We start from the raw sequence: 27,918 nt of genomic DNA on the forward strand, positions 1-27,918 counted from the left end.
GCTATTGCTGCTTATACTGTCAGCAGGTAGTTCTGCAGAGCCCCAGAGAACCAGTCCTCTCTCCTGGAGTGTCTGCTCTTGTAGACAGAAGAGGAAAAGGTGGTGACCACCCTTCCCTGAACAAAAGGGAAAGACACAATGAAACCTCAAATTTTATTTATTCAATTTACACAAATCCACAGCAAATTAGACACAAAATAGCACTATATACAGAGTATTACTTACAATACATTACAGATTTGATTGGTGTAGTGTGTCCGCTCTGACATGATACTCAGTTACAGTAAAATCCTTCACACAGCTGTACCAGGATACAGGAATGTAAATGCAACTAAGAAACATTTTTGGTTTTCCTCAGGTTCCATAATGACCAAAATCTCTGGCATACTCATTTCTGCAGAAGTTTGAAGTGCTGTCAGGCAAGGTAGTAAAGCCACCTGTACGATCTTGCCTTCTCCCCTTTTTCCCCTACAGCTGTTTAAACCTCAGTCATGGAAGTACGCAAAACACAGATCAGGGCTGGCCACTTACTCTTATTAGAATTCTTGCTATTTACGCTGTGTGATCTCCTGTCACTACAGGAAGCCACACATTTAATATCAAAACATTTCAAGAAGCCTTCATCAGCTACATTAAAGTGCAGATGCTGAACCCATGAAGGAGGCTGTAGGACAAGCCACCTCCGTAACCATTTTTTTAGGGGGAGTCTAACCCTTAGATGACAGCAGCACATACTTCAGAAAGGTGAGACCAAATTCTGTCTCCAGCCAGGCAGAATACTATGAAAGCGGGTCACGAGATGGCAAGTTCAGCTGACTTCAACACAAAAACAGTTTACAACAATTTTATTTTTCCTCTCCTGGCTTCCTTTAGGTAGAAAGTAAACATTACTAACTGATGAAAGATAATCATGTTTAATACCACTCCAAGAGTGAAGATACTCACTATATGATTCCCTGTAGGTATCGTAAATAAAAGTGGTTTCTTTAAGGCTAAAGTAGTTAGTACTATAGATCATCAGTGAAGTTGGGTCAACTACGTAAGCAGTTTTTGACTACAAGTTAACATACGCAGAGATTTATAGCATACTACGTCTTCTACAGTGATAAGATGGGGGAACAACCTTACAGCAAGACACTCTTTGACCTACTTAAACTCAGCAGAGCATAGTAATAAAGAAGGATGTAAATCCAGTTTTAGCTGAAGCCCGGCAGCCTAGAGACAACATTGGGAGATCCGGACTAAAAGCTGAGTCTGTATTTGTGTCTGGAGAATTGGATTGTCCTCCCCAAGCTGTTTCTCAGTGTGGGCTGTTCTCCCTTTGCATAAGGCCCCAGCACGTTTCATCCTACGTCTAGTGCAGTCGTCATTGTCACATATAATGCGGTTACAAGGCTTGAGCCCAACACCAGCTCGAGCTTCTGAAAAAGCAGCATTGGCTTTACATGGTGACTTCAGAGACTGAAGTTTTTCTCGGGTCTAATTCTACAGCTTGTTTTGAAAAACAAATCATACATGGAACATTGAAACTGCAGCAGTGACTGCCAGCATGAAATACAGAATTTCACAAGATGTGATTTTGTAAATGGACTAAAACTGCTGTCAAATATATATCCAATTTAGACTACCGCAAAAAGCGCTCAAGTCAGAAATAAATAACCAAGCATTTCAGATACTGACAAGTGTACTAGAAACTAAACATCTTTGTACTAGTGCAGAATTTAAAATATACTCCAATTTAAAATTACCTTCTGAGATGGGGAGCGGTGTTTTTAACAAGAGCCACACAACAGTTTACTACTTCTGTAAGGTTCAGCCTCCTTGTGTAACATCACGCACTGCCGTGCTCCATCCACAGCAGAGCGGCGCTGTCACGATGCGATGGCCTCCACGGCCTCGATCAGGTTCAAGGCCAGGCCGTACTGCCCGTGGTTCTCCGGTAAGTGCTCGATGACCTTGGTAACCAGCTTTGCTGTCGTTGCGATTGGCACTTCAACGTTCTGAAGTTCCTGAGGATCCTATATAAATGGCATTAGAGTAATTTTACAGGTGATCATCTGCATATAAGACCTCCCAAACTTGTATAAAACAGATTACCAAGGTTTATTAACTCAATTAAGCTGATGCATTGACCCACAAAACTGCTTTTACCATTCATGAAACAGAACTAGCAACAGGAAAAATGAGAACTAACTCTTGTTTCCACTAATAAGAAAGGGCCATTCAGACGTAATCTCTGTCTTGGTGAACAGAAGCCTCTGAAAAATCAAGCTGTTTTCCTAAATCGAGCTTAACTTACCATAGCTTTGATCCAAGTACACAGCGTTGGAGGCAGCCTAGCGAGGACTTCCATCCCCTCCTTTGTCTGCGTATGAAGTAAAGCAAAGGCCAGTCTCTGCCCAGCCAGCACGAGCAGCTGCGATGCCAGCACTTCTTTGTCAGTCACCTGAAGAAAGGCCTGAAAACAGAAAAACAGAAGGAACTAGAAACCAGTTGAGCACGACACAACTCATCTGGGGGCTTGAGAAGCTGTATCAAGTGTTTCTCAATACTGAAAGCACAAATAGTTTTGAAACTGTTTCTTGTGTTACCTGATACTGTAATAAAACACGTTATTAAATGCTTCAGAACAGCAGAAAAGTGAACAAAGGCAGAGAATTACTCTGTACTTTACACACTGATTAGCATGACATCTGTTTTACAATGCAGCAACATATTCCTCACTTCCATATAATCTCTCATTTGCTTTTTTTCCTCTCAGAGAAGGGATTTTTCTTGTCCAAGGACTGGTAAACTTTTAGGAAAACAAGAGATTGCAAGCAAAAAAAGCAGATTCCTGAAACTACCAAATACAGTACCATAAAACAGGTTGTACTGGTTCAAACTAGTAGTGTAACTTCCTCTCGTGTTTCCACTAGTTGCTATACAGAGATTCCTGTTGGAAAGAAGCAAAACTGAGGGTAATCATCTGTCTTGAAAAAGTACTTTTCCAGCCTCTGACTTTTTCAGCCTGGGGGTTTTCTCTGAGCCTGATAATACTTGCCTAACCCTTCCAGGCACCTTAAGTAAGTGAGAAAGTAATTTTAGCAGAATCCCTGACATACTGCTGTATTGATTTATAATCGCTAAAAGCTTTTATTACCTCTTCACCAAGATGATCCATCCCATAACTATACAGCTCACAGGCATAATGCCTTCTGACCACATCCTCAGAGACTTGAAGATACTGAGCCAGGTCCACAGCCAAAGTTGGCCAATTCTTCCCCTTTTCAAAAGGAAACAATTCCTCTTCTGAGACTTCTTTGGCCTTCTGTGATGAACATAGTGTTTGGACCGCTGCACTCACAACTCTGACCAAGAACTTGGAAGCAAAAATGTCAAGTTACTTCAGTGTTATTTGAAATTTTAGCAGTTGAAGAACTTTGAGTACAAAAATTATACCTACCTGTTGTCGTATGGATAACACATTTGGATCCATATCCCCACTAGGTAGCAGCTGAATTGAAGTAAGGTCTTTGAAAAACGCATTTTTGCCCTAAAATTGAGAACCAAAGTCAGGCCTCAGACATACTGGGGAATAAAAATAATCCATTTTGATCCAATACTAAGAAGCCCACTTATTTTTTACATTTATTTGTATGGTATCTTCTCTTAGGGGACAAAAATCAATATTGCAAGTTAAAGGAACAGAACGAAACAAACTTTTGTTCATGTAATCATAACAAGTCAAGGATTTGCTTTCAAATTTAAAACTACCTGCCTGCTAAATTAGATATCTGATATTCTACCAACCGGAGCTGAGCGTTGGGGTGCATTTCACGGTCCCAGGCTCTAGACCAACATGCCAAGCACAATATGTAGGAAAAAATGCAAAGTAGCTGATAGAAAAATACATTTTCTTTACTACTTAATGATATAGTTGATGCCACAAATTTAAGGTCTCTTGAAGTACGGATTAATCAAATTTTAGGTAAACTGCTGAACCATGGCATGTGGTAGCCCTTGTTTGAGCCCACCACGTTCCAGCAGTGATACACTCAATGCCAAGCAGGGAGTAGGGAAACCGGTACCAAAAAATGCTGATGTTAAACAACAGTGATGAACGTGTGCATCTAGATAGTGGCCCGTGTTGTTAGAAATAAAGTAAGAAATGGTCTTTGAAACCTTCAATCACTTTAATGTCAATCTCTTTAATCTCTTCAAGATGCTCAGAATTCTGGAATAATATTGGGCAATAACGGGTACAACAGTGACACTAACGTAACATTTCTGACCTTAAATATTTATGTTTTCTTTGATCCGACACTTCTCAAAGCAACCAGAAGACCCTGTTTTTCAATGTTCTTCCCATGCAGTATTTTCAGGCCAGCTGATCATTAAGGAGCTGATTCTCATGCACCTGAGGTCACTACAAATGTTTTATTCACCAGAACAAGCGCGAAGTTTGGGTTTCAGCCTGAATTCTAGTGACAACTTCATTAATGCACCACAGTGGAGTAAATGTCCTTCATAAAATTATGCATGGAGTGTTTAAAGAGTGAAAGTGTGCATTATAGATACCAAGAGGAAGGACAGCAATATTAAGATGTACACACACAAGCTTCCAGAAGACGTACCTTGCTATCAAACAGCGAAAGAGGCTTGACGCTCCTCAAAGAAAACCTCATGATGGCATACAAGATCATACATAACACAAACTGGTGTTCGACCAGGGGGTAGTGAATGCGTTTCTGCTCAAGGGCGAGTTCCACTATTGATACTGGTCCTTCCACCGACATCCAAGCGTCTTCGGTGTCTAAGACAGGGGCCTGCATTTCATCACTGCTAACGTCAGCCTGCCAGGGCATCACAGAGAAGCGGTCACACACACAAAATGACACGGCTTTAATAACAACTTATTGCTTATCTGCGATAAAATTACAAAATGAAATTTCATGTTTTCTAAAAGCTCATGAACGTTTGTCTGAACTGAATGGTACGGAAATTAGTATAACCGTATTCTTTAAAATTAAATCGGAATCAAGTAGTTCCTTACTTTCTGCGGGAAATAAAACAACTTACCTCTAGCAACGTTTGCAGAAGATCTGAACAGCAGCCAAGAAAAGCTGTCATTGCAGTGTCACCCATACCTACGTCCTGTTAACAGTATGAGTTAAAGCGTTTCAGTTGCAATTGAAACAGGCTTTTATTAGCTCTGTATAATTTGAGAAGACAGTTGTTGGCATAAAACGCATTGGTAAGCTCAGTTTATTAACCTATTCTATTTAAAGGTAAACAGATATTCACTTAAGTACAACAAAGAACTGGAAATAACAGGGAAAAAATAAGAATTAAGTTAAATGTAGCCATTTACAATATTGTATCTCTAAAGGAGGCTGAATTGCTCAAGTAATCACATTTAGTAAGTTTTATTTTCTGAGCATATCAGATGTCTTCCAAAAACGTTAACTAATGAAGTTACACATGAAAAAGAGTAGGAATTAGTCATATTATAGTCTCAAGTCTACCTTCTATAATATTTGAAGTTATTCTACTGTTCAAATTTGCTTTGTCAGAAAAAGATTGATTTACATTTCTTAAAATTAGTAACATCTTCTCTAGGGGCGCATTTTAAATTTTTTCTGAAATTCAAATCACAAACTGGTATTAAAATTAAGGCGTTTCTATTTATTATTTCCATTTTGACAGAAGTAGTATTACTTGCCCTTCTGCACAATCTGTCCTTTGGAGCTTTTCCAACCTGTTAAAAAAAAAAATCAGCATAGTTAAATAATTTTCATCATAAGGTATTTGTTATACGGCATTTTAAATTATTATTTAGTATTTTCCTAGTATAAAATGAGAAAATAGTTCATTATGGCTACAGAATGCAACACACTGCATAGGTCGCTTTCAACAGAAGATTTGATACAGATCACACAACTCGGAAATGAACATCACTGATGCCAATATTTGGTTCATCCTTCTAAAAGCCCAGGATGGGAAAAAAGGGCCCCCCCAAGGTCCTCATTCAAATCTCAAAAGGCCACTAAAAAGTCCCCAGTGAATTCTACAATCCAGGACTAGAGCTATAATACTAAGTGTGATATTAGAAAGAAACACCAGGGCACAAGGGCAGAGTGACTGCTCCAGCACGTTCACTGCAATGCAGAAGGTCTAATAAGAAAGTTACCACACAGTTTTCATGCCTTGCCCATCTGAATTTTTCAGAAGAGACGCCTAAATCACAACCTGTTTAGGAATATTACTATGAGGTGCGGTTTCTACAGGCTGAATCACATGCTGCACGTGATGAAGCACACGCTCATCAGTGGAAGTTCTCCCGTAGAACAAAAAGTTAAAGTAATGATTACACCACCATGGCAGAACCTGCACAACAGCTCAAGTGAGATGCCAGAGTCCTGAGTTAAGGGATTATTTCAACTGGAATTCAAGTGACCTATCATGCTGTTTCAAAGCCTGACTTCAAGACAACTTTCAGCTGTCACTTTTGGGACTGATTAAGTGCCAACAGATTTAGAAATCGTATTTTTCTGAAAGTTGGTGAGAGATCAGTTGTGCTACTGCTTCTGTAACACAAACCCTGAGGCCTAATTCCCAGCCTTCAAACAGACCTCAAAGAACTATTCAAAGTGAGCAAAATTTGTCACTACATGGTATTTGCTTGATGTAATAATTTACACAAAACCAGTTAGTGAACAAGCTGCACATTAGTACAGAAGCTGATTTACAATGCTGGCAATAGTTAAGAATGCTCAACAACATCCACAAAATGTTCCGTATTTTGCAGAATAAGAGCTCACACATGCAGAACTTGGATCACAACACTGGGTAAAGCTGCTGCTTGTGGGAACCTGAAACTTTCACGGCAATAACTTAAAGGAAACAGGCACAGTGTAAACACTTTATTCATTGTTTTCTAACTTAAAATTTTATATACACACATATATAGTTTCAAATTGTTTCACAATACTTTTTATTTACCAATTAAAAGCTAACACTGCATATAAACCCTCAGTACGCATCAGCCAGTCCTGACCAGCTATTACTTAAAGCTGCCTATCGTTGATCGTTCCACAGATTTCATATTTTACAAAATGCATTCCTTCATCAATCCCCAAAGTTAGCTACATAATAAATCAAACAAGCAGAGGGATTTCAATGCTTGAATAAAAGATATTCCAAACTTATTAAAAAAAAACCCACAAACACAACGGTTTAAAAAGACTAGTTTCACTTTTCAGTTAATAATAAAAATTCAGCCTCAAAAATACTGTCACAATACTGCACTCACCTTGTCCATTAGATAGGTAGCAGAAGAAAGCCTTTTCACTATGAATGTATTCCACATCATCAGAGCGATACCTAGAACCATTACAAACTTGTAAACTTCACGTGAATTAAAAGGAGATCTAAAAAGTATGGAGTGAAAAGCAATAGAACGAAGGTGCTTTAACAAGGGGGAAGAGGAATTAAACTAAGATGGTGAATGGAACACGAAGGAATTTTGAGTCATCCTCCCTGCTTCAGACTTAGACTTCAGATTTCTCAGGAGGAGACCACCTTGGTGATCAAATACAATCAGAAGTGCCATTAATAATTCATTAAAATTATTATGTTATGCAGACTGGGTTAAACATCATAGGTACACAGAAACTTTGGCAGTAAGTGTGAGGGTTGAAGACTGGTGCTTTAGGTATAGAGTGCTCCTTATTTACGTACACAGGCTATAAAAAAGACAATCATCCGCACATTCACTGAAACAGAGTTATCAAGAAATGCATGAAATGTATGAAGTGTCAAGAAGCATGTGCCACTATTTAAATACAAATGTAAAAAAAATAGTTTCAGAGCAATTTGATTTTAAATTGTTTTTAGTTACACACATTAACTTTATCTAACCCACTTATTTTCACACTTCTGATCGAAACTGAGTTTTAACATGAAGAACAGAAGCTTGAATGTCAGCAGAAAGTTTTGGGGCTTTTTTTCTGGGTTTGGTTTTTGGTTTGGTTGGTTTGGTTTGGGGGGGGTGGTTTGATTTTTTGATTGTTTCAGTTTTTTTAGACAAAATGTTCATCACTACTACGAACTGCATACATTCACATTAGTTGACAGTCATTATTCTGTTTTATAATTTCAAAGATTAATAATAGCTTCATACTTACCATGCTGGACGTGAGCATTAATGATGGATCTTAGATGATCTATAGACCTAATGAGAAAACATGCTTCCTTATGTAAAACAAAAAAGCAAAAGAACAAGTTATTATGTTATTCAAAACTTGTTTGAAATGTAAAATATTAATTCTTAAAGGACCTGGGTAGATTTTTTTAAAGCTAATATTTTGACAGTTATAGAACTTGGAAGCTATTCTGATATTGCAGTCATCTTTGACAAACATACCTGCACATGATAAAGTATGTTTCAATAGTCATGAAACACATTGTGATTTCAGCGCTATTTTCAAGGCTTTGTTTTAGTGTGTGCACTGCTACCATACCCTTTGCTGAAAGGTACCACCACTGACTACAGTAATTTATCAAATACAAAATCCACTTGTGCTAGAAGGATTAATCTCTACTCCATTTCATTATGATGGAGTAAGCTTTTAACAACCTTAAAGGAATCTTCCATTCTATAGCAAGGTGTTATGTTGCAAAGATCTAAGTTGTGTTAATCTCAAATTTATTATCAACTTAGGACATTTTCCAATCTTAGAGAAGCTACAGAAGACCAGTGCAGAAAAGGATTTTTCTTCTTATTTTCTTTTCTCCTATGACAATTCCCAGCAGTGGTGATGGAATCCAAGAATATTCAAGAAAACTCTTCCCTCTTTAAATGGAATCAATTCTAGTCTAACAAATTTAGTATTCTGTGGTCTGCTTTAGCACACTGAGAAAAGGTGCATCACTATTTTGCAGTACTTAAAACTGTTTTGTACTTGCACAAAATAGAGTCAAAATCCTCCTACATGCTGCTTATTTGAATCCAGTTTCCGCACTTCCAGTTCTGAGACTCTGATAGCTTAGAAACAAACTGTCCTGTCTCGGTGAGGTGCCAACTCAGCCTCAGGACCTGTATTCATTTTCTCAATTCAGTTTGTTCTTGTCACTTACCACAGAGAAATTGTAACAAGCATGCTTTCAAAGCACACTTCTTTATGAACCATTACAAACTTGTGAAACTGCTTCTATTGAGTTGGTCTTAACCATTACTCCCCACAAATGAAATTCTTTTACCTCTGGATCCTTATTCCACTGCACGACATATTCCCAACAGCAGTGGGCGTGGAGCACATCCACCTTGAGACTACATGGAAATTGCCGATACGCCAGTTGCAGCAGCTCTAGAAAAAGAAAATCTGAAGTTACAAGACAGACCTCTTCCACTATAATTTCTGCTACTTCACAACAGTAGCAAGTAGAACTTCTCTGCAGACATTTAGAATTCAAAAAATCATGTTATTTTCTTACCAAGGATTGTTTCCAAGCCTGCATCTGCTTCTGGTTCCTCAAGAGAGATATTAGTATGTGTTTCCATAGATTCTTTAGTACTATCTGCATTGTTCCTGTGTTGGGCCAAATCCAGTACAAGAGGACTGAAGCCTTGTTTAAAAACCCACTTTGCTACAGTGTCAGCAATACCTCCTAGGACATTAAAAAAACAAAATCATGAGGTACAGCCCATCCCAGAAGCTTTATGGCTCAGAATCAAAGGGCAAGAGAAGAGAAAGGAGTTTTAACTTGCACCGTTAATCACATAAGGATAACTTTGCCAATTAGAAAACTTCCTAATAAACTTATTAGAGGTTTTCAGTGCAGTCTTTACAATAATACTCTTTAACAATTTTAAAATGTTACTTCTGTGTGGTTTGCTTTGATTTTTAATTAAGAAAAGTAATCAGCAGAACAATTTCCAGTGCACTGTATATCAGGCTGGAGAGTTGGGCGGGGAATAACCTGATGAAATTTAACAAGGGAAAGTGTAGAGTTCTGCATCTGGGCAGGAACAACCCCAGGTTCCAGTACAGGTTGGGAAATTACATATTAGAGAGCAGTGCAGGGGAAAGGGACCTGGGGGTCCTGGTGGACAAGAGGATGACCATGAGCCAGCACTGTGCCCTTGTGGCCAGGAAGGCCAATGGCATCCTGGGGTGTATTAGAAGGGGGGTGGTTAGTAGATCAAGAGAGGTTCTCCTTCCCCTCTACTCCGCCCTGGTGAGACCACACCTGGAATATTGTGTCCAGTTCTGGGCCCCTCAGTTCAAGAAGGACAGGGAACTGCTGGAGAGAGTCCAGCGTAGGGCAACCAAGATGATTAAGGGAGTGGAGCATCTCCCTTATGAAGAAAGGCTGAGGGAGCTGGGTCTCTTTAGTTTGGAGAAGAGGAGACTAAGGGGGGACCTTATCAATGTTTATAAATATATAAAGGGTGAGTGCCATGAGGATGGAGCCAGGCTCTTCTCGGTGGCCAACAATGATAGGACAAGGGGTAATGGGATCAAACTGGAACACAAGAGGTTCCACTTAAATTTGAGAAAAAACTTCTGCTCAGTGAGGGTGCCAGAGCACTGGAACAGGCTGCCCAGGGGGGTTGTGGAGTCTCCTACTGTGGAGACATTCAAAACCCGCCTGGACATGTTCCTGTGCGACCTCACCTAGGTGTTCCTGCTCCAGCAGGGGAATTGGACTAGATGATCTTTTGAGGTCCCTTCCAATCCCAAACATACTGTGATACTGTGATAAATTAAGGTAAGGATGGCTCAGAAGGATATTAGGAAGACAGTCAACCATCTTTCCAAGAGGAAAAAAAACGTACCTTTTCCAGCTTCGAGCAATTTCTTTACAGAAAGCCTGCCCAAAGGCTCAGTCTGGAGTGAAGAAACTCTTTTTGTCCTGTTGCTCACTTTGCTATGCAGCAGTGTTTGAAGTATCAGACAATCCTCTAACTGTTTCAGCAAAAGCTTCCAATATTCGCTATCAAGGGAAAGTGCTTCCCAGGATTCCGTGTCCGAACCTACAGTTATTTGGGAAGACTAACAGAACATGTGAACTTGTTTAGATCTCCTCACTTCAAGTAGCAAAGTTTCGTTTAAAAAAAAATTGCATAGTATTAAAACAGAAAGCTGTATACTAAGAGCTACTCCATTTTAAAGAATAATTTAGTTCAAGACATGCACATTTAACTCTCATGCAACCATCAATTAATATCCCACACTGCTCACAAGATGCACAGATTCTTAAACAAAGCATAAGGAAATAAAAGGACCTGAAAGATCACCTTATAGTTCCATTTCAAAGTTCATATTTAGTTGAAAAGTCTTTAAAATCCCTTAAAAAATACTTTAATTCTAAATCCTCCACTAGATACACATTCCCTACATATACAATTAAGCCACCAATATTTCAATTTCCTACCATATTAAAAAGTATAAAACATGCACCATGAAATACTGCATCATACCACATCACACTTCTGTGCATTATTTTGATAATTTTCATGTTTATCAGCAAATGCCCTACTAAGAACCCCAAGAATCTTCCCAGTAGGGTGCAGATCCGATTTTTAGCTTTGTGCACCAAGACAGCAAACTCCAGAGTTCTCAGAAGCCTGGCCATTAACACTTCTGGGATTCAAGCCAAAGGATGGTAGGAAAATGAAGAGTAAGAGATAAACAGCTTCATGGAAGGTATATTTTGAGGGAAATAAAGCTGTTCTTTATTCTTTTAAGAGCTTAAGAGAAAAAAATGTGACAAAGGAGAGAGCAAATGGGTAAAGCATAATATGTTGCAACACACCAACATTCCTATTTGGGCAGTGCTGACAATTTTAACACACAGAATTGCAATAGTTAAGATGAATGTGCAAAAATACTAAAACACTTCCCGGCAATCTAGTTATAAATAAGGAGTCTATTTACTAAACTGAACATCACCTAAACCCCATCTAATCTGTTAAGACAAGCAGTAAAACACACATATGCCTGGAATGGAATAAGACTTTCCATTTTGAATTGCAACGCTGTGTGTAGTTTGACATTCTGAATACCAACTTTGTGAAAAGATACTTATTGCCAGAAAAACCAAACACCCATCACCTTAAGGCATAGTTACAGAAATGTTAAGAAAATCCACCAGTATATTTAAAAAAATAATAATAATAATTAAAAAAAAAAAATCACAACTACATTAAAACAGATTTACCATTCAAAGTTCAGTGAACTTCTCAAACTTACATGAAAACTGTATAGGCTTTGTCAACATCACTCGCTATCAAGAGAAAATCTCACTGTACAGTTCCCATCATATATTTAAATACATTTAGTAAACAATTCTGATATATCACTCATTCACCTCAGCATATTATTCATATTATTCATATTATTGCTCACGTTACAATGTCGACAAATGAACGCTGAGGATGTTATTCCACCACGAAGACAGCAGTTTGCAGAAGAGGGAGGTCCAAGATGACTTACCTTCTTCTCTGTCACGCTGTCGATTATCTGCGCAGTTACAGAATGTCCAACGTGAGCAGACAACAAGGCAGCGGCATTACTTTCAGACTGAACACAAGCTGACCGCATTTGCTGCCACCAGGGGGAAACCGACTGCGTATCCCACGACTCATCTATAGCAACTGCAGAGCAAGGGGGAGAGGGGAAATAAATCTCTGTCACAGGGTGTTAACAACAGTAAAGCAGCAACCAACCCTGAAAGCAGCACTTACTAATACAGCTTATATCAGGAGCGATCTCCAAGTACTCTACGTTATCTCTTTCTAAATATGTAGCATATAATTTCTAGATTATAACTCAAATTTAAAATAAAGAGCAGAATGTGAACTATTCATTCTCCAAGTTCCATTTGTGGACAGCAGGCAATAGATCTAAATCACAAGGTAGTAAAACCTGCTGCATGATTACTAGATCTAAGGAATACTACAAAATGACACTTCATAATACAGACAGCTGCTTTCGTGATTTCAAGATGCCACACATTTTCGATGTACTCAAGCTGGCTCTCTTCAGGCTACCTCATGTTCGTCAGAATTAATTTATTGAGACAGCGGCAGGAGCTTATTCACGCTTCCAGTTTCAAGCTGATAATGGTACCCGATGGTGAACCAGACATAAAGGAACCTGGCACAGACGCAGCCATAGCAGCTCTGTGTGAGGATCAGTATTTACTGATTACACAACTTACCCAAGTAATGGCAAGGTGACTTCATAGAGTACCCCTCGAGTTACAGAGATGTTCAATATACAAATGTTGCCAGAATAATGGCATCTAAACAAGTTAAAGCAGCTCAAAGCAGAGCCAGTCAGCATGAGAGAGGGGGACAGGACTATACACTCAAAAAAATGAGAAGGAGGAGCTGGAGAGCCACCTTCTGGTGCCAAACACGAGCTGTGTCAACTTAGCGAAGAGTAGAAACTACAGGGCCTTTAACTGTGACACTCCCCAAATTTTGATTGTATGTTTAGTTGGTTCATTAACATTAACATTTAGCTCTGTGACAGAATTTGTGAGGAGGGAAAAAGCCCAAGTTGATAATATAGGCTAGTCAGAGTAGCAAATTTCTAATAATATCAGTTTTGTTTAAAGTGTTCCAAATGCTCATTTCACCTTTCATTTTGCTGAGAAGTGACAGCATAGTGTGAAGGCAACTGACAGAATCTGGTTTGTCTAGAATATCTTTTTCCTTGGAAAGCCATAAATTGAGAAGGAGTGACTGTGAAAAAGAAAACAAAAAGATAACATGGAATTGAAGCAATAGAATGAAACTCTATACTGCATACTCTATACCTAATGCAAACACTTTCTCAAACAAATTTTGTGTCATGTAACAGAAATGTTATATCCATGAAGCCTTAATATACGAACATAGCAAGTAAAAAATATATTGCATAAGGCACTCTATGACAGACTTTGAAATTAAGCAACCCGTATCTTTCATTTAGAAAGGTATCTTAGGAAACGCCCTCTTCTGAAGGTACAACCAGCTAACACCAGTATGTTAGCAATCTCAAATTGGTAAACATTAGTAGTTATTAATATTAGAGCTGAAAATCTTAGCACAGACAAGTTATATTGAAATAGGTATTTCCACCATTATGTAGTGGATGGAAGAAAAGTAGCAAAAAACTAAAATTACATGCAGATGAAAGATAAAGACGATTTTCTGAACACTACTAGTGACTCAAAAACATTTACTTTTATTTCTTTTTAAACTTCCTTGCTTGCAAAAGGAATTATAACAAATGTATCAGTGCTCGAAATCAACTACTGTCGCAATTTTTGCTGCTTTGTAGAAGAAATGTTCTGCAAAATTTTATATTATTTGTGCCCTAAGTCCATGCTCCAATGTTCCTATCAGATTACCCACATTTTCTACTAGAAGATTTTCTTCTTTTTTTGGTGACATCTCTTAAGTGGGAAATATAAGCACCGAAAGAACTAAATGTGGGCGTATTTGAACATAGCCTGAATACAGCATTAATCCAAAAGGTCAATATACTCAGAATTTTTCTTTTCAATGTTTTGTTTTCCAAACACTAAATCAAAGTTTTAAAGTATGTTAAAAATATCTTACCAACAAGCCTTGAGGTCTAAAATGTGCTGATTCCAACACACGACACATTTCTTCTGTGGAACTCTCCCCACACAAACACTTCCAAAAGAAAAAGCTGCCTGAAGGAAAATTTAGTTGACGTTACATATAATACCTGAAGCCACAGCCTCTCCCCTTATATGAAAGATCATCTGCTGATCAGGTCCCACTGAGCACAATATGAAGAACCAAGTTACACCCACAGGATACCCTGACGGTTTACCCTTAGGGGTACAAGTTGCTGGTGAGCCCTGTCCAAGGCCATAGAGAGAAGAGCACTTCTACACCAGTTCTTAAAACCAAGTACGGTGCTATAGCAGAGAAATGCAAATTCTAAGATTACTTAGAAATAGCCTCTGACCCTCATACAGCTGAAAGCCAAGCTCTTCTGCCTGACTTTTCAACCCCAATTCCTCTCAAAAGTCTGACAATTAAAGCCAAAAAAAAGCAAGACGCTACAAAGTGAACACCATACAACACCTCTGCATAGAAATCTGGTTTTGCACCAAAATTTCCACAGAAAATAAATCACCTGGAAAGACAGTGCCTTTGAGACAGATTTAACTGAAGCTGCCTTTATTAGTTATTTCTCAAGAGCCCCTCGAGGGTAGTCAAGAAAAGATTTGCAAACTAAAGCAGAAAGTAACCTCATCGCACACACCAAGACACACTCCAGACACTCTCCCCATCCCTAACATTTCAGATTAATGTTGTCCAAAACCTCCTCAACTCCACAAATGAGGGGTCCTTATTCCCTCACCTCATGGTCCTGTGCTGCCCCTAGTCAGCCCCCTCCACTCTCAGGGGAGATGTCCTGTCATGAAGTGAACTCCTCAGGTGCTGTGACCATGAAAGAACCACAGCATCCAGCTCCTCTGTGAAGAACCTAATTACCACTGTCCAAGTTAGTGGCATTAATAAATGAATGAACGGTGATGACATGGCTTTAGGATAATTATATCCACAGATGTAGTTAGCCTGTATTAATATCCATCTAGGTAGAAAGACTTGTTCTATGGCTGAAGGCAAGAGTGATGCACTAGCACTGTCAGACGCTACCTCAAGGCAAAGTCAGCTTGTTAAAGCCCCAAATTAAGGATAAATGTTCATACCATCTTAGGTTATAATCAGTCTTTAAATCATTTGGTGAACAGTTCAGTATCTCTTACCTAAAGCCACATATTCTCCGTCTTCCATATTTTTCACATTAATCATGTCCTTCTCATATTCCAAATATTCTAAGAACATTTTCACAGACAATACACCATCCTTCTCACCAGCAAACTGAACAGGGGTTTGAGTGTTTTCTTTCTTGTAGTTCTCCAGTAAAGTCTGGAGTCTATGGAAATCCTTTTCTTCCAGTCGAAGCAGTTTAGCCAAGTCCTTAAGAGCAAAAGTCCCCAGAAATCACAACACACATGACTAATGCAAAAAGATGTTTATCAAAACACAGTAAAAGCTGAAACAAAAGTCATCAGAGTAAAAATATTTCATTTTGGACACTAAATTTTATTTTTAAAGGGCCAAAATGATGGAATAATCTCAAAATCAGTTATTCATATAGCTCGAATGAAGACCTTGTCCAGCTTCATTTTTAAGGACTTCGCACATACATTTCACATATTTAGATCCTGGTTATAGTATAACAAACACCCAAACAAGCAAACAAGCCCGTATCATACCACTCTATATTGCTTTTATAAATGTAAAAGCAGATGTACAAGCAAATGTCAGAATTTGTAATTTCTATTGGTCTCAAAAATAGTCCTCGAAAACTAAACAAAGTTAAGAATGCTATGTACTTGGGATAAAGGACTTAAATGAGGAGATCCTGGTTCTATTTGCACTTCTATCTCAATTTCATGTGACTGCTAAAGAATATTAGGTGGGCAAATTACTAGGCATTTGAATATGAAAAAAAAAGGTATTATGAAATAATTACTTCTTTAAAAGTCCCGGGCCACAAAAAGAGGTAGCCTGTTTACCTATTTATTTTATCAGAGGCCCTGAAAACCTATTTTTATGCTTAAATCACACGATTCTATAAGACAATTGAATTTCGAATTTACTCACATTGTCCGAGGGTGGAGTGTCTTTCCGTATGCTTTGGGAATTTAGTTTGTTAACTAGTTCATAAAGATGTAACAGCTTTAACTTGTTTGCACAGAACTGCAATAGTCCTTCATCCACACACTCAAGCTCTGAGGAGACATAAAACTACATTTGAACTTGAATATATAGCCCAGAATAGTGAAACATACCTTGCAGCTGCATTAAACTCCTCCTTCACCAGAACCAGAGGATTTATGTCGCTCAGGGTAATTTTTTGAGGCACTGCTGCTTGCAACGATAATATTTCATTCACAGCAGGATAAAAAAAAGAATTACTTTTATGAGAAGTACTAGAGAAAGGCATCAGGCTCATTTTTAAACCTGAAGAGGTTGACGATGTGGAACCAAAGACAAATTTACTGTTTTACTGGTTTAAGGCCAAACCAGAGATTGCCAAAAATTGAAATATACCAAGTCTCAAACATGTTTTCATTTATCAAAAATACCAAACAATAATATTTTTACTCTTTTTGCCAATATTTTAAGCACATTCCTTGCATGAGAGCTTGATATCTACTGATATCAATTCAATTTCAACTCTGCAAGACACTGCCTTTTGTATTTCTACAATCTTAGTCTCAGGAATTTCATGTCTCTATTGGCGTTCAAATTTCACTTACAATTAAAGCAATCAGAATTTAGGAACCTGACATCAACACAATGTTGGAAAAAACCCAACAAAACTATTCCAATGTACTTGTTTTAAAATAAAGAATTTTACAGAGATCCTAAAAGGAGCTTCCTATACAAAAGATATCTCTGAATATATCTTCTTCACCTGAAACAGCTTCTAAACACAATCTTCTTCTTCCAAACCCTTACACATTTTGACACACTGCTATTAAAAATCCTACAAACAAAAAAGAAACGCACAGAGCTTGATCTTTTCTTCACAACCACAGTACTGACAGAGTCAAGGATCTGCTTCACATTATCTTTTAGCTGCTAAGCACAAGCAGAAGGATACACTGCTACTCTTCTGAAATTAGAAGGCTGGAACATCAGCCAAGTTTGTTCTTTTTTGTGACTGTGAGGAATTAATGTTACGTATGACAATAAAAGATTAATGCTGAAAAATACAAACTCAAATAGACCTCAGTAAGTATCCTGTTTCCCCAAAAATAAGACAAAGTCTTATATTAATTTTTGCTCCAAAAGATGCATTAGGGCTTGTTTTCAGAGGATGTCTTATTTTTCCATGAACAACAGTTTACATTTATTCTTGAACAAAAAAGAAAATCAACATTTATTCAAATATAGTCATGTCATCACATTCTGGAACATCATCACAACTCTCTGATCTGTGTGTGAGAGCCTGGCACTTGCCAGCCCTTATTGGTTTGGGTCTTGTGGGGTTTTTCGAGTGCAATTCTCTTGGACTTGTCTGCTTTTCTTGGTGAAGGGTCTATCTGCCCTGCTGCTTTCTATTGCCAATTAATTTTACTTTTTTACATGTATAGCTGCCTGGACGCTATTTAAATTTACTTTTTTTATGAACTGTAACTAGGGCTTATTTTTGGAGTAGGTCTTACATTTTGAGCATCCTCAAAAATCCTGAAAAAATCATGCTAGGGCTTATTTTTGGGGTTGGTCTTATTTTCGGGGAAACACAGTATAGAGTTCTGTCAATCTCTCTTCAGTGTAAATGGGCATGTTTCCATTTTTCTTTGCTAGTTCTAATAGAAATGTGTAATGTTAGTGATTTAGAATGCCAGGCCAAAACTAGGTAGAGAAGTGCACATGTGAAGCTCTCGATCAACTCTACCTACTTCAAGAAAATAGTGGAAAAAAACCAAACCCTCTGGATGCAAGTGAAAGAAAGATTCCCTCTCAAGGCTTTAAAATGACAAAAATCTGTTGTCAGGTTCTCACTGAGGTAGGACAGGGGACACAGCCTAATTGACAGATGGTTTATTAAGGACTTCCACACAACAGCCTTGGGGATTTCTTGACTCCTATTGCTAAAGCCTCTTCTTCTAAAAAGCTGAAATTAACCCAGTGACAACAACAAACAAAAAACACAACAGATTTCTATTGCTGAGAAGCCTCAGTACATGCAAAAGAAGGGGCAGGCACATGCTTCTTCACTCTGGTCATCAACATCCAGCTGGATCTCCAAACTGGCATCACCTCCAGTACAAAGAAGGTTCTCCCAATTTAGAAAGATCCAAGTGTATCATTTCAAAGAAACAATCTCAGACTTTTGGAAACAAGATTTTGAGTGTGTAACGGCATTTCCTGACATTGGCTCTGAATCTCTAGCAAAAGGTGAAATACAACTTCTACAAAGTTTACCAAGAAAAGATACCAGGCATCTGGCCAGAGCTCAGATCCTTAGCGATAAGGATTTTGTGCTTCCAGTATATTAAAATTTGCAGATCTAAAGCACCACGTGCTTACTGCCATCCTTGGAGAGAGAGAACAGACTAAAACTTCTACAGGCAAAACTCTGTGAAAGTTTCTTTCTGAAGGAAGGTTTTACTGGATGCAAGTAATCATCCCAGTTGGGTCTGTTTGGTTTTTAATATCGTGACAAGTTAGTATGCACATAGCAAGCATAGCAAAGCATACTTACTAGCAAGCTATTTGCAGTCTGCATTTTAAAAAAGTATATATATGTAGAACCAACATCCTAAGATATCTAGCAGCAAAACTAAGCACGCCAAGTCTGGTCTCCCTGTGGAATAAAATAGTTCTACAATAGCCTTACAGCACTGCAGACGAAGTGCAAATGCCTCTCCATATTCGCAAAATAAATATCCACCTACCCTGTTTTTTTAAATTATCCATTAATGTCTGAGTGATGTTTGTAAGAGATGAAAGTGGCACACGTTCACTTGTCAATATACTTTCCAGAGCCTGTTAAGCAGACGTTCAACAGAATTAAACATTTACTTATTTTTACTGTCAAAACATATAAAGTAAGCCAACAAAGCACAACTTTGACAATGATTTTTCATCTGTATTTTGTCTTCACATATACTTGTGGCATAATTTGATCCTACTGAAACATCTGCTCTCTTTTTGATATTTTGACTTTTATTATGCCATATGCCTTGGGGAAGTCACAAGTCAAAATTAATTCCAGTCGAAATGTTGTAAAAAAACCCAAAACCACCAAAACAGCTCAATTATTTGTTTCAAGTAATTCTAGAAAAAATAATAGCATAACCTGAAAGATTTAAAAAGATTTAGTACTCTAACCTGATAACACTTTTTTTTTCTAATATTAAAGTATACTGTCTTCTAAATATTCACCTGTTTCTTTGTAGCAGGGTATTTGATATCAAGTATTAATTCCTTTGCTTCAGCTTCAATCAAATCTGCAAAGACAATCATGGCTTTAATTCATATTTTTCAAATGCATTCTGAAAAGCAAGTCAACATGAACCACAATTAAGATGCATGTGGGTTCATGCTATAGAGATGAAGACACTAAAAAGGTTGCCAAAATAAGCTTGGACAAAATGAAACAAAACAACAGCTCAGTGGCATCTCTTCCTCCAAACCTGTCTTTTTAAGAAATATCCTCCTTGCTGTAAGTAATGTATATCTAGAGTTAAACGATGAATTCTGTTACACAGCATAACAGATTGCAAATAGGTCAGCTTTTATGTAAGCACTCAAAGTAGAGTTTAGTTAAGATTTACACGGCAGACAAGGCTTATACTGGACCCTCGTATAATATAAATTAAATCTGGTAGCTTATAAAAAAATACAATCTACTTGAAGATCACAATTCATAGCACATACACCTCTCAAAATGCACCACAATCATATCTGTGTTTGTACACTTACAGGACACGTAATACTGGAACCATTTGATAACATACAATGTTAAGAAATTATACAAGAGAACCTACCTGGATCTGAGGTTTTAGCTTTGAGTAAGGCATTTAGCTTCTTCACTAGATGCATATCCTTTGCTCGCTCACTCTTCTTATCACTGAAGGGAAATAATTTTAATTTTATAAGTGACAAGAGCTAAAGTGATTTATTCAGAAATAATATATATTTTTTTTAATTATTTATGCTACTTTAAGGTAATATCACATAAATAAAAATTAAGCTAATGCATACAAACCAACGAGATTATTAGCAGAGGACTATTTAACTTGAAAAGGAACAGCAGAATTGCTCTAAATAAAACATTGTTTCCAAAAACAATAATGAAATTAATTTGGTTATACAGAGCACAAAAGCTCCTTACCTCAGTGCTAAATGGAAAGGTACATGGACAGTTTTTACACTTTCAGAGATCGGATCAACAAGGCATATCTGGTAAGTCTGGGGCTGCCAGCCCTGGCTGGTAACATTGTTTAGACCCATTATTTTATAACCAGGATACAACAATCTGAAACCAACAAAAAACACAGCCTTTACAGTGAGGAACAAAATTAGTCACCTTCCCTTTCCACACACTGAATAAAAAAAAGAAGAGAAATTTTATAAAGCTAACGTTTAACAACTGCTAAATGTGGTTGTCAGGAAAGACTGCAGAGTGATGAAACGTGACAAAATCCCCTTCTATAAAATAACAAAGCAGCTGCATTCAGTAGAAACACTGAGGGCAATGCAAGAAGTCCCTGACAGCACCTTGCACTTTTACCACTGGCACCATCCACAAATCGCTTTATTGCGGCAGCACAGCCCGCGTGCCCACCTGCTAACTGTTCCTTACCTACAATACTTCCCCACATTGAAGGCTCCAACCCGAGGCCCCTGCTGCGTGCTCCACACTTCCAGAATGCCCCTCCTGGGAGCATAGATCACAAGGAACTGAGCCACTCTGCTGGGACCTTGAGCATTTCCAAAAGGAGAAAAATCCATCTTCTCAGTTTCCCTCTCATGGAGGTCCTCTACTGTCTGTATCCAGCCGACTTCTGCATCACGGTATCCTTTGTAAGAGAAGACAAAAATTCATTCATGTACAGAAATTAATACATGACTGGTAGACATCACTGCCCACTTCAGTACTATTCCAGCAGCAAACTGTTATCAACTGTGTCTCAAACTGCGCAACTCTGGCCAGCAGCAGGACTCCTGTCCCTGGTCTATCTACTGGGAGCTGGGCCCACCAGACGACTCCTCAGAGCCAAATGCAGCCTCCTGCAAAGCTTTGGGGAGAAACAAGTTCTTCTGGGAAAAGCTACAAAAAACCCAAAACTCATCAGGTCTGTGCTCTGGACTTTACACCAATGCAAAAGCTTTTCAGAGAGGAAAGATCTGTAGTAAATGCCCAGATTTCTCATTTTTCAAAACAATAAAAAAAAGATTTAAGGAAGGAAATTGCATAACCTATTGAATAGGATATAAGTTTTTATTCGCATATTTTCAGCATTAAAATGCAATTTCTAGTAACCCAATAAAAATATTAATCTTCTCTCTCACTTCTCTCTGGGTAACACAAATACTTTCCCTCATAAAATCTTCTTAAACAAGAAAGGCAGAGATGCTCTAATGACATCAATGAACTATGTAATGGTTCAGCAAATACAAATGAAGGCTCCAAACCACAAGTGAAATACTAACATATAAAACAAGTTTATAAGAATATATATTATACTGACAAGGTTGGAAGTATTCACAACTCAATTAACAAGAAAAGGTAGGATCGAAAGTATTCCATTCAGCAGTCAGTTTTGCTTAAAAAATATAAGCAATTTCATATCTCAGCAGCCTTACTGGGGAAAAGCTGGTAAACTGTAAATATGTGTCAGACTACCAAACAAAGTTTGGGACTCTAACAGCACTTCCTAGAAAATATCAAGCTCTCAGTAACGAAGGAAAAAAAATGTCCAAGAATATCAAGGAGCACATATTATAGTTAATATGAGAGAAGAAGAATGCACAGAGGAAACATGAGTATTCTGCTGTTACACTGTCAGCATGTCATTATGCTTGGACTCCTAAGGGTCTCTTCCCACCAAAATGATTCTATAACGCTATGTCACTGAATTAGCTACTACATTCATGACCACTAATCTTCTGAATTGGTAGTGCAGGGGACAGATAAGAGCTAAAGATTTTCTACCTGGTCTTAAAACTTACATTCCATCTCGCAAAAAGCTACAAAATTTTAATTCAATCGAGAAGATAAGAAGTGTTGTAACATTAGGTATAATTACAATTTGAGAACTTAACATCTGTATTGCTTTACAAAAGACCTCAGTTTAGAAGAGACTGAGCACTCTCTTCTTGTGCAGTCACCATGGTGAAATTAAGAGTCTAACAAGTTGTACGTCCTGTTGCTGATTTTCCAAACTTCCGTTTATTTTCCTCAACAGAATTATAAAATATGCTAGACCTTATTGAGAGAAAGAATCTTGGAGAAAACAGCTAAAGTTCTTCCCAAAAAATTATTTGGTCAGAAGCTTTCTGTTGGGATACAGTCTGTGAGGAAAAAAAAAATTTAAAAATCTATTGAATACAAAGCAAACAGAACAGTTTTCTTCTATAAGCCATACCAGAATTTCAGGGATTGCTACAACAATACCCTTATGGACTTTTTATTCCATCTGCCTTTGATTTGTAATAACGCGATGTAGTAAAGTCTGTGTTAATAACGGAAAACCACTTGGAATTCTAAGTCTGAACATAAGAAGCCACACTGTTTTGAAGAATATTATTTGCTATACTGATATACACTGTCATACCTTTCCACATGCGGACTGCAAGTCCTCTTGTAACATCCAGTAAAATAACCCTTCCAAAAGCATCTGTTACTGCTGCCAAAGTGTTACAAGGAGAAAGACATATTCTTTCACCATGACGACGGGAATCTGGAAGTCCAAACCTAAAAAAAACAAACAAACAAAAAGTAAACATACTAGGTATCTATTTTTCTTCAGAAATAGTAAACAAAGTCTCTTATAAGGACTGAGATTCCTTTTTTTTTTTTAAGGCAAGATAAGGTATGGGTAAAATTAAGAGCAAATGATGAAAAAGGTTGTGCTGTCTGATCTCACAGATCTATTAAAGTCCTACTGAAAACCAAAGTTCAGAAACAAGGATAACTGATTGCCTTGTCATGCGTTGTCAGGCAAGGATCTCAGAGCAGTGGGTTACTTTATAAGCTCTCTTATTGCTGAATAGTCTTGAGAATACTTTAAAAAAAATCAGGAAAAACAATCAGGAATTTAGCCTTTATCAGCTTTCTTGATAACATTAGGCTACAACCTGTTGTGCCTATTCACCCCTCTCCACAACAGAGAAGCAAGATACCTCCTAGTTTTTGTGAGGGGCTTTAAACTATAAGCAGCAAACACCTCATGAAGGTTCTTTGAAGCACTTCAGTGATAAACTTCAGGACTTCTATTAATGTATTTCTACTATCATTAAACTGCGCACTGTTCTTTTATAGTAACAATGAACCCACACACTGGAAGAGAAAGAGATGAGTCATTCTGAGTCCAGAATGATAAACAGAAATGAAACAAAGCTTAAAACAAATGACCTGCAAACTATTATCATCAAGAAAAACAAACATGTTCATCAATTGTAAACCTTTCAAAATAATTCCAATAACTAAAAGCACAAGAGCTCTAAAGCAATTGACACAGTAGGTAGAGCTTACCTCACTGCCAGTGGGGTTGCAGGTTCAACTTTTGGTTTCTGTTTTTGGGCAGGTTCTTCTTCATGTTTACTCTTCCAACCAAGCCAGCCACTTGCAACAGAAAAACACATTAGGAGAATCATATTAATGGTCTTAAAAATCCTCAAACTATTATGCAGCTACTACAACAAAAAAAATTTTGTGTCATTTCCTTTTTTATTACCTGGCAGCATTAAATAATGCAGAAGTCAGTTTACTTGCAACTGCTAAGGCAACATGAGACAACAGCGGCTGTGAGCTACCCTGAAAGAAAGGAACAACGTGTTTAGCAAGTCAAGAAATAGTCAGCTGTGAGCCACCCTGAAATGAAGGAACAAAGTGTTTAGAAAGCCAAGAAATAGTTCTTACACTGAACTCAACTGCAGAATAGTTTTTCAGGCCTCCTATGGACTTTCAGCTCAGAAACCATAGCTTTAAGACTCTGCAAAATTTTAATTCATTGCCCCCAGAAAAGCCATTCTGACATCTCTTTACCATTTCAAAATCCTCCTGCAAGTCACTGGTAGCTCAGTATGTTTGTCTGCAACAGAAGTTAAAAAAACCCTGTGTATGATTTATCATGGAGAGTTAGCTGGTGTATGGCTTTGGCATCCTTGCAAATATCAACATAAGCAGTTTTTTTCATAAGCATAATGGAAAAACAAGTTACAAATCAAAATTCCGATTCTAGCATTTTCAATCAACTTTCGGTCCTGATAAGGACAGCGCACACATAGGGCCTGAATGTACACAACACACAGCTACATTGTCGTCTTTCTCCTCCAATACAACAGAAGATGATGTTAATTGTGCTACAGGTTATCATCAAGTTGCGGTTTTCTTCTACAAATAGTCATTCCACTACATGAAATCACCACAGTTTACTCAGGCCATGTGTGTACATTAAAGGCTTCCAAAAAAATCCATAAGATGCATGTTTACACAATCTCAACATAATTTAAAATAAAATTTAAAAAAACTTTGGGTTGCTTAATCAGCATAAATGAACAACTGAAAAAAATTTTAAAATACTTGTCTAACACCTTCATTTTAAGATAGAAAATAAAATTTCTCATTAGCGGGAACCTGTGGTGGACAGTACTATCACTTTCACTCCAAATCATCCAAATCTCAGAAGATCAAGAAGGGGAAATGTCAGCATAAAATGAACACAAGAACACTTCAGAAATACCCAGACAGAAAAGAGAGGGATTAATTATTTAAAGTTTCAGTAAGTCAGCTTTATAGTACATACCTCCAGGGCAAAAAAGAAACCAGTGAAAGGATTGGATCCCACAGTAACATACTGAGACATAGCAGGTGGGTTGTTTTTTATAGCTGCATTATATCCACCTATATTGGAGGCAGTCTTCATTTGATCAAAAGGAGACAGTGTCATGATGCCTAACAAAAACATTATAAAGTGAATGACTTATACTTTCAGAACAAAGACATGCAATTGCTCTAGGAGCCTGAATATATCCCAGCCTTCTTGACTGACCAGCCAGCATTCTGGATGGAAAATAAGCAGTTTTAACCACGGAAAATCCAAAGAACACAGTGAAATAATCTAATGTAATTAGGTTAATTATAAAGCATAATTGGTTTGTTTAGATGAGAATTAAAAAAAAAAAAAAAAAAAAAAACACACAAAACACACAACAACAAAAAGCAAAGTTCAGCAGCAAAAGCACATCTACCGAATTCACTTCACCTGCCTCATTAGCCCCCTTCTGACCTTCTACCTGCTTTTGTGAAAAGGGTGGAAAAGAAATGAAGCTTACTGTTCCTCAGATCTGCCTGTCTGACTACAACCTGGGGGTTCCTAAGGAGTAGAAGTCTTTGAGAGCCTAGAAGTCACTTTGTCTTCTTTGGAAAGGAGTAATCTCAAATTCTAGTTTTCCCCATGTGGTAGATTCAGGTAAGACCCCTACCAGTCTCCACCTGCCTGCCAGACAGTTGTTTAACCTGGCAGAAAGGGAAATAACAGTATCCAATTCAGTCTCTCTTCACTGCTTCTTACCAAACAAGAGAGGACAAGACAGCTACAGCTGTAACGTCCCTTCCCCTCTCAAGTGGAGAGGGGAGGTTCAATCAGACTAGAAGAGAAAGTGAAATATATTTTTGATGATGGTTTATGAGACCATTCACTATGACAGCCTTCTCCCACTATTAATTTCTATCCAACTAGTACCACTAAGTGCTCTCACACCAAAATTAACAGCATGAAAACATTCAGTTTCATTTAAGCCACATATTTGAAATTAAAACAGAAATGCTTACCAATACTAGCGTGGTCAACAATCGTATCCACATCTTGCAAACCCCATTTCTTATAAGCTAATGGCGGAGGCTGAACATTCTCATTGCCAGATGCTGCAGCTGACAAAAGTTGATAAAACAAAAAAAATTCCTACTGAGTCAAAGACAAAGGAATAGGATAACAGAGGAAAAAAACCTAATGCAATCTGAAGCCAAAAAATAACCTAGTTTCAAATCAACATACATTTAAACACCCGCTGAACTAAAATGGCCTTTTGAAATACTTGCCTTAAGGCAATTAAAATGTTTTTTAAAAGTAAGTGAATAAAACTGCACCTGATATTCCATCACAACTGTATTTTCTTCTTGCAGAGTTCTTTGTTTTACTAATCGTTCATGGTTTAATATTCTGTACAATTTTAAAATGCTACTACAATTTGTCTCTGTGGTCTGGGCACGTTTAAGTGGAAAGCCCTCAGTCGAACTACTTGTAAAGTCAGCACATTCCCCAGGTACATAACAGTATGAGGTAAGAACAGTGACAAAACTAAGGTAGTGATTGAAATTCCTCAAAATACTTATTACAACAAATACAAATAATCAAGAATTAAAGAAGATACAGCACTGTGGTTGCAGATACTACAACTAGCTGTAAGTATTTCCCTGCAAATGGTGATCTCTTATTGAAAGAGTTGAGTGCGTTCTGGTTGTGAAAATAGATGGATATTTCTCATCATAGTGTCTGTTTCCTTTTGTATGTGTTGCATGATTCACAAAATATAAAGTTTTAAAGTTCTGATGTACAGGAGTTTTGCCTTCTTTTATGTTTGATGGAAATGCTACCTTTTCATTAAGAGAATAAGAACAGACATTGAGATAGACCCAGGGATCCATTTAGCATGGCAGATCAGGATCTGAGCAAAGCTAAAACCAAATGTCTAGGGAAGAATATTAGAACAAGGACATATATCTGATGCCTCTTCTAAACCAGCTTCTGAGAAGTCCTTCTCATCCAGAGGGAAGCTCTAAGCAGTCAGTAAACCTCTAGAGCCACCTTCTCCACTGATGTGTCACTCTCCCTCCGAGCCCAAGGAAGCTTTCAGCATCCACATCAACCTCAGGCAAAGAATTCCACAATTTAACCTCACACTGTATAAACCCACAGCTATTTCTTATTTTGAATTTACTACCACATAGCTTCATTTTATGCCACTTCATCCTGAACTGGAAGAAAAAGTGAGCAATCCATTCCTGTTGGCTAACCCCATACGATTCCGAGAAGAGCTGCCTCACCACAGTAGAACTTCTCAGTTCTTTACCACTCATCCTTCTA

General features: G+C 37.8%; 1 protein-coding gene across 4 annotated transcripts in view; it reads right to left on the reverse strand.

Moving 5' to 3' along the window:
* Positions 1 to 139: 139 nt before the first annotated feature.
* Positions 140 to 27,918, reverse strand: part of RAB3GAP2 (RAB3 GTPase activating non-catalytic protein subunit 2) — a 48,673-nt gene continuing 20,894 nt past the window's right edge. For 2 of the 4 annotated variants that reach the window (XM_005499976.3, XM_013371813.3), the window contains exons 9-35: positions 26,607 to 26,705; positions 25,579 to 25,727; positions 24,508 to 24,587; positions 24,306 to 24,395; positions 23,386 to 23,525; positions 21,411 to 21,627; positions 20,940 to 21,083; positions 20,593 to 20,675; positions 19,988 to 20,052; positions 19,498 to 19,588; positions 16,691 to 16,818; positions 15,787 to 16,000; positions 14,600 to 14,697; positions 13,633 to 13,738; positions 12,483 to 12,643; positions 10,823 to 11,039; positions 9,478 to 9,651; positions 9,244 to 9,350; positions 8,169 to 8,235; positions 7,295 to 7,365; positions 5,705 to 5,740; positions 5,062 to 5,136; positions 4,617 to 4,835; positions 3,446 to 3,535; positions 3,143 to 3,361; positions 2,300 to 2,458; positions 140 to 2,018 (exon numbers count right to left, since the gene is read on the reverse strand). In XM_005499976.3, coding sequence (XP_005500033.2) covers positions 1,872 to 2,018; positions 2,300 to 2,458; positions 3,143 to 3,361; positions 3,446 to 3,535; positions 4,617 to 4,835; positions 5,062 to 5,136; positions 5,705 to 5,740; positions 7,295 to 7,365; positions 8,169 to 8,235; positions 9,244 to 9,350; positions 9,478 to 9,651; positions 10,823 to 11,039; positions 12,483 to 12,643; positions 13,633 to 13,738; positions 14,600 to 14,697; positions 15,787 to 16,000; positions 16,691 to 16,818; positions 19,498 to 19,588; positions 19,988 to 20,052; positions 20,593 to 20,675; positions 20,940 to 21,083; positions 21,411 to 21,627; positions 23,386 to 23,525; positions 24,306 to 24,395; positions 24,508 to 24,587; positions 25,579 to 25,727; positions 26,607 to 26,705 — 3,446 coding nt within the window. In that variant the 3' untranslated portion in view covers positions 140 to 1,871. The remainder of the gene's footprint in view (positions 2,019 to 2,299; positions 2,459 to 3,142; positions 3,362 to 3,445; positions 3,536 to 4,616; positions 4,836 to 5,061; positions 5,137 to 5,704; positions 5,741 to 7,294; positions 7,366 to 8,168; positions 8,236 to 9,243; positions 9,351 to 9,477; positions 9,652 to 10,822; positions 11,040 to 12,482; positions 12,644 to 13,632; positions 13,739 to 14,599; positions 14,698 to 15,786; positions 16,001 to 16,690; positions 16,819 to 19,497; positions 19,589 to 19,987; positions 20,053 to 20,592; positions 20,676 to 20,939; positions 21,084 to 21,410; positions 21,628 to 23,385; positions 23,526 to 24,305; positions 24,396 to 24,507; positions 24,588 to 25,578; positions 25,728 to 26,606; positions 26,706 to 27,918) is intronic. The other 2 variants (XM_021284169.2, XM_065058514.1) reach the window with 1 other exon arrangement.

This window comes from Columba livia, chromosome 3, assembly GCF_036013475.1.
Source record: "Columba livia isolate bColLiv1 breed racing homer chromosome 3, bColLiv1.pat.W.v2, whole genome shotgun sequence".
NCBI classification, from domain to species: Eukaryota; Metazoa; Chordata; class Aves; order Columbiformes; family Columbidae; genus Columba; species Columba livia.